Source organism: Myzus persicae, unplaced genomic scaffold, assembly GCF_001856785.1.
Source record: "Myzus persicae strain clone G006 unplaced genomic scaffold, MPER_G0061.0, whole genome shotgun sequence".
Lineage (NCBI taxonomy): Eukaryota > Metazoa > Arthropoda > Insecta > Hemiptera > Aphididae > Myzus > Myzus persicae.
Window position 1 is genome coordinate 25,472 of NW_019100502.1, and position 11,288 is coordinate 36,759.

The following is an 11,288-nucleotide window of genomic DNA, read 5'->3' on the forward strand; positions in this document are numbered from 1 at the left end:
TGTCATCCTTGTATAATTTTTTCAGATGATTTTAAAATCTGTATTATGGATTTCTATTGTGTTGCTTCCTTTCTTCTAGTAGTTTAATTAAAACTAAGGAATTTAAATGTTGAAATTAAATAAGTATAGCCGTATAGGTATACAATATACCAAAAGTATCTATATATTACTTTTTAATGTATTATATTAAAATGACAAACACATCTTAGTCAATAAACAAAGCTTCAAAATGTTATATGCACATGTTTCCTTAAATCATGAATTAATCTCATAGCAATTTAAAAATATCAATAATACATACCTGTGAGTTGATTTTGAAATTAGATGTTTAAACAAAGAATAACTATGATAATTGGAGCTATTTGAAAGTTTTTGTCAGTTACTAGTACCTAACTATACTTATTATTATTTTCTACATAGGTACATTATAGTATTCTAATCTCCAATCAATGTACACATTACGCACAGTGCCACAACAATAGGGAATGCAAGGTATTTTCAAATGCCATTTTTTCGAAAAAAAATGTAATAAACCAACAATTGTAGTTGGTTGCCTAATAGTAAAATAAATTACCTTATATTGCTTTATAGGCAGTCACAGTAACAATAATATCATAAAACATACCTACCTACCTACTTATGATCGATTCAATTTCGGCATGTGTTTAATCTGGCTTTTGGCAGCATTGGCGGGGGGGGGGGGCTTAGTTCCCCCAAAATAAATGATTTGAAGTTAAAGTCCCCCTAAGAATATTAAACAAACAATACTGTAATTTTGTACAGTTTGCAGAATTGTTTTCATTATTTTATATTCTTATATCCACAATTATATAAGTGTACCTAGTAGGTACATTACATACACACTATTTAGTATTTAAACATTTTAAAATTGTGTATGGTAAAAATGGCAGAAGAGAAAAATAAAAATAAAATCTGAAAAACCCGATGTGTAAAGTGTAAATTATATCGTTCAGAATATAAAAACAGTGGGTGTATGTTCGCAATGCGTGGCGACTTAGAAGAAAAACGGAGAGGGCGAAGACAAAATGGGGGAGGACGGGCACGAATGCCTCTAACAGATTGAAGGTGCGATGACGGGCACGAATGCCTCTAACAGATTGAACGTGCGATGAGTGATGACGGATAACGGAGTTACTGACCACCGATATCGGCAAATTTGGTGTGGTTAACATTTTAGGCCATGACTTACCATACTTATTTAGGTTTTTCCTATGGTAAATGTGTATATCACTGCATATTTCCAATTATTTTGGGAAACATGATAACGGCAATAATATCTATGATGCTTCCAGGAATATTGGACGGTGTGTGGTAAAAACAACACGAGGAAAGACAAGTTGGAAAAGGTAGCTCCCCTAACAATAGATGTTTGGCGTCTACGCAATACTATTGCAAACAAGTAAACAATGGTTATTGGCCGACTATATATCTAACGATACCGAATGACTATAGTACTAGACTGTTCGATGAAACTTGTGATATTACCAATACATTTGCAATTATTACATACAATTAAATAAATCAATCCACAATAAATCACTAGTACACAATATAAACAAGATTGAGCAAACCATTAGAAATCAGGTCCAAAAATATCAATATATTATGAGGTACCTGTACAGCTATACAATTACGACCACACTTACTAATGGTGACCACTGACCACTATACTACTGTGCACTATATTATATTGTTTTCATATATGCCTATTATAGTTATGACTACAATAGTACAATATCAAACACTTATAAATTAACACTCATATCGAAACTAACTATAATGGTTTATGTCAAAAATATCAACAAAATATGAGCACATTAAATTTTGTTTTCATTCTACATTTTTTTTAAAATTTATTACAATTCTGCTATCGTATTTTAATTAAATATTTTAGGTATTATTTAATAGATTATTACTTATTTGAATCGTCGTATTTTGATTGTTTTATATAATACATAGACCAGTCAATTGAATAAACAAGTGTTCTGTAAATAACAAATTTTTATTTTTCAAATTAACAGTATGAAACATATTTTTACGTAAAGAAATACTGAATACATGGTAATATAATATGTATGATATAATATTCAAAAACAATTTTTAAAAAATTATAAAAAAAAATAATAATATAATATATATATATTGAATACATCTTAATGGATTTAGATACCTGCAGGAATGGTAAGCGGGAAAACATAAAACAAAAATCGCGATTGCCAACTAAAAGGTTGCCGGCGGAAAACGACGGACGTCGGTACGAAACTAAAAGAAAAATGTAAAAAAAAAAATGCGACGAGGCACAAGGTGCTCGAAAAACGGGATGAGCCACATCGCGGTACCGGGGTACCACTCTAATCATTATTATTCGGACGACAACAACAGCAGAACATCAATCTGCCAACCTTGAGGAGTCGGTTCCCCAATATCTTTACGTGATGGACGGCCTGCGACGATCTTGCAGCGGTTGTTCTGCTGCTGCTGCTGCTGACTTTACCGTGGCCGTGGTCACTGACGGTTCGATCTCGTCGCCGTCACTTTTTGCTACGTCTATGGCCGTGCTCTGAACTGCCTTCTCAATTTCTTATGACTGAATCAGTCGCTTGATCTCTAAGGCGCCCGACGGCAGTTGGTTGTTCGCCGCTGTTGTTTGTCGCACGTTATTGGCCAAAGACTAGGTGCCACCCAATCACCGTCACTTTTTGCTTCGTCTATGGCCGTGCTCTGAACTGCCTCCTCAATATTTTCTGACTGAATCACGCTCTTGACTTCTAGGACGTCCGGCTCGCAATCTACGTCTGACGGCAGCTGGTTGTTCGCCGTTATTGTTTATCGCACGTAATTGGCCAAAATATTAGGTGCCACACAATCACCGTCTTCAGAATGCCGTGTTATCGGTGGCAAGTGTTCAACTTCCGGCGCACTGCTGAAACACCGCGGTAACGGCGGTAGGTGCTTACCGTACTTCGTGCTAGCGTTCCTCCGGATTTCTGACGCGACTTCGTCAAACTCCAGCAACTTGTCCAAGACGCTCGGTACAAAAATCCTCGGCGCCTCCGTTTGTGGCGATGCAAAACTGCTATCACCTTGAAACAGACGACGACCGCTCGTCACTCGGACCCAGAGAGAGGGGTGACAAATTCAATGACCTCTGAACGGCGGCTTTCAGTAAGTCCTCGGCCACCTCGTCCAATACTTTGATATCTGCCGAAGTCAACGTTGTCGTTTTAATGTCATGTCAAATTGGAAAATTGCCTTTATTCATTTCACCACAACACGACCACAGAAGAAACAAACGACACCACCGATAGCATCCCTGTTCTATGCTCCTACAGTTCTTATTTTAGAATCTGTACTTGTACGTTGGTGAATGATGGTTAACGCGCTCTAACGGCGTTAAGTGGAAGCACAATGGAAGCCACATGGATGGACATTATTTTTCAGTTTACAGAATTATAGCCTGCTGACTGCCGAATGGTGATAAGCGAGTGTTTACCTTTGCACCTGATGATGATAGTGTATTATCCCTATTTAGACGGTAAAAACTAAACTTCCCAAGTTGTAACTTGTTCAATGGTAAAGTTTTAACTTGGCGCATTGCATATTTTAGTTTCCAAATTCTATTTAACGCATATGGCTGTACAAACATTTTAGAGGAAATCCAAAAAAGGAAATTTCAAACTAAATGATAAATTATTATTTATGATAGGTATATATTTTTTTACAAAATAACCATTGATCATCATGTCAATAAAACTATTAAAATATATTGTCACAAATAGCTGTATAAGGAGCAGAGTGCTTAATATGAAATATATGAGTACAGTTAATAATGATAAGCTGTAAGTATTGACCTTAATCAAATCCTTACATTATATCAGCCAAAAATGTTTTAAATCGTTATTTTTAGTCAAACAAATATTACTAAATACTTGTTTTTCTTGTTTAGCTAAAGCATGTATTAAAATTAAAAATTATTGAAATTTCATTGACTATTGTACAATAAAATTGTTTGTTGAAGAGATTTTCTCAATAAAAAGAAAATCTTTGTTTTAGGCAGTTTTAGTGGGTAGATGTTGAAACTTGTTCAATTATATGCATCATGATTATTAGTTGTTTATTGGTACTTATAATTCCTTTAATAAGAAAAGCTGTTTTATCAGATGGTCAATTCCAATAAATTGCTATTTGTGATATTTCGTGTTCATTAATTTTAAGGAATCATTCACTTTTCTTCATTATTGATATTATACCTACTCTATGAAAATTCAAGTCATATCTGCACCAATATATAAAATGATTAAGTATCTATATAATTTTATATTTCAGCATTAAAGTAATTTTTAACAAAGCCAATGGTGACAAAATTACTGCAGAAGGCAAAAAAGGAGATTCTTTGTTAGATGTCATTATCAATAATAACTTAGATTTTGATGGATATGGTATGATCTTAAATTACTACCCAAACTAAGTATTTATTAGTATCTTCTCTATTATAAGTTGTATTTTATTTTATTTTTCAGGTGCATGTGAAGGTACATTAACATGTTCTACATGTCATGTGATTTTAGATTCAAAGGATTATGATGCTTTACCTGATAAACCCTCTGATGAAGAATTAGATATGTTAGATTTAGCATATAACTTAACTGATACGTAAGAAAATATTTATTGAATTTTCATAACATAAATAATTTTGACTTTTAATAACTTCTATTTATCTATTATTTCTGTTGTCATATTTGTCAAAACATATTAAATTAATTAAATTTAACTAAAGTAACTTAATAATTTTGTAAGTCGTAATTTAGTTATTAAAAACTATCAAACTGATCAATTAGTATATTAATATTTAGCGCTCACTGTGTTTATTTCTTAAACAAGCCCCCCCCCCAAGTGTTTTTTAAATGTAGTTTACTGTATTCACAATCTCATTTTGTTTTAAGAACGTATTTTATTCTATTAAATGTAAGATTCAATATTATAATCATTGATTACAATAATTGAAACACAATATTTAAATTAACCTCAAGTCACCACTATACATTTATTTCTTTATTAAAATTAACTTTCTATTGTAAATACAGAATTATTTATGTGAATAATAAATTAATTTAATTTGTTATATCATTTATTGATAAACTGCCAACCAAAATAAAACTAATCTATTACTTTTTATATTTTAAAACATATGCTCTAAGACATACAACTAAATTAATTAGCTACTTTTTTGTCAACACAATTGTACTATCTAATTTTAACTTAAAGCTCAACATAGGTTTTTATAAGGTCAATTTATTATTTTCAGTATTACAGAGCGACTAAATTAGTCTACTAATTCTTAACCAAACTTGAATGTGTGATTAATACTTATCATAACTAGAATATAATAATTTTGTTTCAGGTCTCGATTAGGATGTCAAATAATTTTAGAAGAAAAATTAGATGGCTTAGAAGTTAAAGTACCAGCTACAGTTAACGATGCTAGGTATAACTAAAACATACATTTAAGAAAACAATATTTTGATAAAAAATATTATTTTTCTTGTTCAAATTAACATAATATTATCTTTAGACTTTAAAACAAAAAAGAAATTGAAATGTTTAGGAGTTCTAAGTAAAAGATAATATATTTTATGGTATTGATTTGATTTTTTCGTCATTTAAATATTTACAAGTACTTAAAAAACAATACGGTACCATAATATATGATAATATTATAATTTATATACCATATGCAATAGAAATTGTTTTTAACAACATTAAGGACCCATATAAATGGTAATTTAACCAAATATCATTGATTATAAATACTAATACCTATTATACCTAGTATTTATAATCAATGCTAATATTTAATTGATTTTATTTCTAGTAATTAATACGATTATATTAGTGTCTGCCAATTGGTTGTTGTAACCATTATTTTTTTAATCTATTTATTTTAACATATATTATACAAGCAATCAAATCTTCTTTGACTGCTCGGGGTACATATTATTATATTCCCTATGGTTTTATAACACAAATATCCATTAATGGTAGGATCTTAACCTAACCTAATACAAGATTATTTACTTCATTTTTTGGAAAGTTTTATTGATCGTACCATGATGTATTTTTTTTGAGAGTCTGTCATTGCCTTTTGGGACAATAAAAAAAAAAATAATGCTTTAATTTTCTACCTCAGCATCTTTTCTGATAAGAAAGTGAATCTAGTTGGAACATGAGAGGTAAAAATATCACCAAAATTCAATATTGGCATTTTATATACATTATATTTGTATTAGCTTATTAAAAATTATTGTCAGCAAAAATATGTTTGATAGGTCATATAATTTGAAAATGTAATTCAAGATTCCTTATGTGGATCTTACCTATAATCATTTTACTATTTTATAAAACACTATAATTTTTGGATTACATAATATGTTTATTTTTCAAATATTTATGTATGTTGTTCATATATTTACAAAAAATAAATTTTTATTTCAGAGACTAAAGTAATGTATGTAAAATTACATTTAGCTATAAACATTGTATGGAATGTTAACCCCGTTGTTGCAAGTAAATATATATTAAAATATCAATCAAATTTGAATCCTTTTTTTTGAAGAGCTGTTCTCGCTTCTTTTATTTCCTGTAATATCATAACATATAAAATTGAACTTTTAGAGCACATTAATTGAACATTATAAGTTACCGCTTGTAATTCTTCTGCAGCTGATTGGCAGTTATTGAAAGTTGCCACTCTATACAATATAACTGCCAATGAGAACACCTAAAATATGTTAATATGTTACAATGACAGTTGTAGGTATTAAGCAAGTTTTCACTTGTAAGTACTTACGCCAAAAAGAATCAATAAAATAATAGGAAGAAATTGTATGACAAGGAAGTGTTCCTTGGAAATTTTACTGTCGTACTGGTGAAAAAGTAAGCTTAACCATAATATAGACAGTATATTTAAACCAACAACCCACTGAGTTAATTTTTTCATTTTAAAAGTATCCACGATCACTCCTTAAGTTCTAAACAGTAATGATAATATACACAGCTAGGTCCTCAATCAGCATTCAATTTAAACTAAATGTAAGGTTGCTTATAAATACGTGTTGCTGTGTTGGTCGAGCAATACAAAGTTCAAATTTAAAGACGTGTTATACTTGCACAGACGCACAGTTATTATAGTGTTGTACTTGTACAGCGCGCATTGTAGTTGAAATAGTTGAATTGTCCGTCACGGCGTCTCTTCAAACCACGGATATAGATACTATCAATATCCGTGCTTCAAACCTAATGGAATGTAGATAAGAAGTGATAAGACTGTCACTTGTGGTTTGTTATTCTGTGTTTGTCACCCACACCATTACCCTTAGGTTTGTCGAACATCTATGGAGGTAACTGATGAAGTGATAACATACGTTTTAAAGTTTGAACTGAATGTTCGATAATGTCGCAAATCGCAATTATATTATTATAATTTATAACGTACAAGTTTTAAATTTTTATCGAAAATCGGAATGACGTTAGAATGTTTCATTCATTGTTTCGTGTCATTATTTGACTTAGTTGTCACCTGGCTCGGTTTACGTGGTTCCAACAAAATCGACGTGGAAATTGTATACAAATCAAACGATTTTATTATTGTCAACAAACCCGAGGATGTATTTACAAACAATCATAACAAAGCAGTCAGTAAAATATTACCCAGTTTATTGTTATTATATTACATACATTGTTCAGTGGTGGTTGGTGGTCTTAAAAGCATAGGAAATACTGCAATGGTCTTAATGTTATCAAATAGGTATGTGTGGACTTGTGGTTAGTTTGTAGCATATAATATAATATCATATTATATTCTATTTGTAGTCTATTGAGAGAATAATTTAACGACATGGTAGCATGATTAAATTAATCATCCAGGGACACAACTTAATACTTTCAATTTTCAGAATATAAATTCTAGGTTTAAATTTTTTTTTGTCATGTCAATTTCTATTGATACAGCCATATAGGACTATAGAAAAAAATGTTTCGAACTATGACTTTATTAATGGCAAGGTTTTTTTTTTTTATAAGAAATATACCATCTGTACCCAGAGACATAATAAGAATATGGGCTAATTTACAAAGACGTGAATGAGTTGTTGGAGGAAGCCACGCAGTAGTGACAATTCCTATTGACTTATTATTATTATTATCATTTTTTTTTTTTTTTTAGTTAAGAAGATCTCTGCACCAGGCAAGGTTGAAAATAATTACAAAACCATATAGGTTTAGTTGGTTTTTTGTTGCAATTTTTATATTTTATATAAACATCATGGACTAAGCTTCTTGAAATTCTAAAATGTCTACTAAGCCTCCTCTTCATTACAACGATGCCCCAAAATTAAGATTTATTATTCAATTTTATTGAATATTTGTTTTTTACTATCATTTTTAATTATTTAAAAATGTTTAAAAAAATTGTTTAAATAACTAATTTTATGGTACCTATTTTTAAAACTTGACACAAAATTCGCAATATTTAAGGATGATGATGGGTAAAAAGAATCACATTTGTAATTGTATTTGTATGAATACTAAGATTTTATGGCAAAAAGCTAACAAACTTGAAAACTTTGCATCAAAAGTCATGTTTATTAAGCTACTAAGCCTAAAATGTATAGTTTAGCCACTGAATCAATATTTTAGCTGCTTAGTTATTTTTATAACTTTACTGTACTATAAACCATTACAATAACATTATATTATTGTATTCTTGCAGAGGCCGTCTTTGGATGTTTTACTTGGAAAGAAATATCCACATTTGGTGAACAGCAATTTAGAACATGGTTTCTATTTTGTGCACAGGTTAGACTTTGTGACCAGTGGTGTGTTATGCATTGCACTAAACAAACGAGCATGTGCCAAGGCTTCGGGCGCAATGCAAAAAAGAATATCCCAAAAGTATTACATAGCATTAGTCAGAGGACATGTGTCCAAAAACCATTTGGATTTGACTGATTCTATTGGTAATAGACTTTATAATGATATTTATGTAATCTATTTATACCTTATTTTGTTTTATCATATAATACAAAAGGGTAAAGATTTCTGTTTTAAAGAAACCCTTTTCACTGTGGAGAGGTGTTACTGACTAGGGACTTTCAAAACTTGATAATTAGTAGGTACCTAATAGTACAAATTCTCAAACTTTATAATTACATCAAAATATTCTAGGCGTGGGAAATATTAGACTATACACAATACACTCTTATTATATCGTAGTCCCTACAGTCTAAGTCACACATATGAAATTATTAAACCCGATAAATATATTTATATTTTATAATATTAGTTATTATAACAGACTTGGTGACTAGTACAACAAAAAACCCATTGCAAAATATAAATATTATTTTATGTGAAATAGTGTGATAACTAATTTAAAAAGATCTTGCCAGGAAGTATAAAGTGTGTATAAAGTGGTCCCTGAAAGTCCCATCTTCAGCTTTATTGGTTTTATTTTGTTTAAGTCTAAGAGACGATCAAGCTACAAAGGAAGTCGCAATATCAAAATGTATTTTAAATCTTGGTATTGTAGTTATAATATATTATATTATATCATATTAATACTTTTTTTAAAACAATTTGTTTTGCAGGGTACTGTGCGAGAGAAGCTGAAGGAAATCGAAAAATGTGCACCATGGACAAGGTGTGTTGCACCGGGCCACGGGACGCACACACTCGGCTAGTAGTATTGGAGCGTGGCATGTTCATGTCGTATCCCGCAACCAAAGTCTTGTTGCAGCTCATCACTGGTCGACGTCATCAGATCAGGGTGCACTGTTCGACAATAGGACACACGATCATCGGCGATTACACATACAGCAATCGTAAGGACACGAGTCCTAGCCGTACGTTTCTCCACTCTTATAGGTTGGTGTGCTCTGAATACCGACCTGAATGGAAACTTTTTCACCCGTCTGTAACGTGGCCCTTTTTAACATGGGACCTTGGCTTACTCGAAATGTTCAACAACGTTGATTTTTTGTATTATAATCCAAATTAAAATAATATATTATTGTCTGTTAGACCCACCCAAAAATAGACCTAGGTTATACCTTAAGTTGAACCTATATAATGCTTATCCTTTAAATACTATTTTAAAAACCTCTACTTAGTATTTACTTTTTGTTTACTAGTTAATACATACTAAATGGTGTAATACTTAATATTCGTCAGTCAAGCCCTGAAGCTCCCTCCCAAAATTCTCAAAGTAGGTAGTAGCTACTATATGTTGAATAGCATATGATGACAAATTGATAAATTATATTTTTTATTTTTTTTTATTTATTTGTTAACGGGCTGGGCCCTTTAAAACAGTTTAACATAATACAATAATATATAATTTAAATAATTAATACAATGACACAATTAAATTTACATAAGATAATAATTACAGAATAATAAGTATAATAATGATAATAAAACAAATATAAAAAACCTATAAATATATTAATATAATATTATCGTTTATCATATTTATGTGCGTGGTTATTTCATTATTTGTTTTAGACTGGAACTGGGCGTCGACGGAATAAACGTCCAGACGATCGATCCATTTACTAAGGCTAAACTTAATGGTTTGTGGATCCCAGTGGAATACATCAACGGAGCAGGAGACGATTGTTTTCGTTTATTTGACAGCCACAGCTGACATACGTAAATTATGAAGTCATACCATGTATGATGTATTCATGTGCATGTACATATAACATATCAATATAATAACCAGTTTAATATTGTATTATGTATTTTTATTTTATGTGGTATCGAAGATGCTTCCGAGAATGCTTGCGCATTACTTTGACATTTTAGGACCTACCTAAAATAGTATGAGACATAGAGTAACAAAATAGTGTTACTCTATGGTATGGGAGCACTGTAGCTGCTCATGAATCGCTAATATTTTATAAAATAGCAGCCTAAGTCCGCCCCACACATTCATTTTGGAACTTTTACTCTGCACAATACTTTATTTTTGATACTGTAACGGGAAAAGATATTTTTTTAATTATAGTAACTATTCAACTAAAAATTGCATGTCATAATAAATATAATACATAGATAAAATAGTAATAAATAATTTTAAAATTTTAAAAATATACTTTTAAGTAAGTAAAACTGTTTAATAATAAAGTCGTATTAAAAAGTATTAACATTTTAGAAGCCAAAAAAATGCTTGTCATAAAATACAAAGTTGCATAATAATAAATTCATAC

General features: G+C 30.6%; 3 protein-coding genes across 5 annotated transcripts; 2 read left to right on the forward strand and 1 right to left on the reverse strand.

Annotated features, from left to right (window-relative positions):
* Positions 1-3,498: 3,498 nt before the first annotated feature.
* Positions 3,499-6,613, forward strand: LOC111028283 (adrenodoxin-like). Of its 2 annotated transcripts, XM_022306870.1 has the most exons (5): positions 3,499-3,860; positions 4,348-4,460; positions 4,542-4,674; positions 5,423-5,506; positions 6,514-6,613. In XM_022306870.1, exons 1-5 carry the CDS (start codon positions 3,763-3,765, stop codon positions 6,518-6,520), a joined length of 435 nt encoding a protein of 144 aa, XP_022162562.1. In that variant the 5' UTR covers positions 3,499-3,762; the 3' UTR covers positions 6,521-6,613. The 2 variants fall into 2 exon arrangements, with proteins under 2 accessions (XP_022162562.1, XP_022162571.1); XM_022306879.1 differs by lacking the exon at positions 6,514-6,613 and having other exon boundaries at positions 5,423-5,664.
* LOC111028298 (dolichol-phosphate mannosyltransferase subunit 3) lies at positions 6,487-7,311 on the reverse strand. Of its 2 annotated transcripts, none has more exons than XM_022306892.1 (4): positions 7,199-7,311; positions 6,869-7,049; positions 6,722-6,799; positions 6,487-6,658 (listed from the first exon to the last, which is right to left on the reverse strand). In XM_022306892.1, exons 2-4 carry the CDS (start codon positions 7,016-7,018, stop codon positions 6,605-6,607), a joined length of 282 nt encoding a protein of 93 aa, XP_022162584.1. In that variant the 5' UTR covers positions 7,019-7,049; positions 7,199-7,311; the 3' UTR covers positions 6,487-6,604. The 2 variants fall into 2 exon arrangements, with proteins under 2 accessions (XP_022162584.1, XP_022162579.1); XM_022306887.1 differs by having other exon boundaries at positions 6,869-7,104; positions 7,199-7,307.
* A 93-nt stretch (positions 7,312-7,404) lies between these two features.
* On the forward strand, positions 7,405-10,813 carry LOC111028273 (RNA pseudouridylate synthase domain-containing protein 1-like). The gene is made up of 4 exons (XM_022306861.1): positions 7,405-7,712; positions 8,789-9,035; positions 9,666-9,942; positions 10,582-10,813. The coding sequence occupies exons 1-4, from the start codon at positions 7,542-7,544 to the stop codon at positions 10,721-10,723; spliced, it is 837 nt and encodes a 278-aa protein (XP_022162553.1). The 5' UTR covers positions 7,405-7,541; the 3' UTR covers positions 10,724-10,813.
* Positions 10,814-11,288: the final 475 nt, after the last annotated feature.

Bases quoted from the DNA above. Each gene is read 5' to 3' on its own strand.
- LOC111028283 (XM_022306879.1), top strand. From the start codon at position 3,763: ATGTCAATAAAACTATTAAAATATATTGTCACAAATAGCTGTATAAGG. The intron at 3,861-4,347 runs GTAAGTATTGAC...TTTATATTTCAG, and splicing joins ACAGTTAATAATGATAAGCT to CATTAAAGTAATTTTTAACA. The intron at 4,675-5,422 runs GTAAGAAAATAT...ATTTTGTTTCAG, and splicing joins GCATATAACTTAACTGATAC to GTCTCGATTAGGATGTCAAA.
- LOC111028298 (XM_022306892.1), bottom strand. From the start codon at position 7,018: ATGAAAAAATTAACTCAGTGGGTTGTTGGTTTAAATATACTGTCTATA. The intron at 6,800-6,868 runs GTAAGTACTTAC...AACATATTTTAG, and splicing joins TTTTATTGATTCTTTTTGGC to GTGTTCTCATTGGCAGTTAT. The intron at 6,659-6,721 runs GTAACTTATAAT...ATGATATTACAG, and splicing joins CTGCAGAAGAATTACAAGCG to GAAATAAAAGAAGCGAGAAC.
- LOC111028273 (XM_022306861.1), top strand. From the start codon at position 7,542: ATGACGTTAGAATGTTTCATTCATTGTTTCGTGTCATTATTTGACTTA. The intron at 7,713-8,788 runs GTCAGTAAAATA...GTATTCTTGCAG, and splicing joins CAAACAATCATAACAAAGCA to AGGCCGTCTTTGGATGTTTT. The intron at 9,943-10,581 runs GTTGGTGTGCTC...TATTTGTTTTAG, and splicing joins ACGTTTCTCCACTCTTATAG to ACTGGAACTGGGCGTCGACG.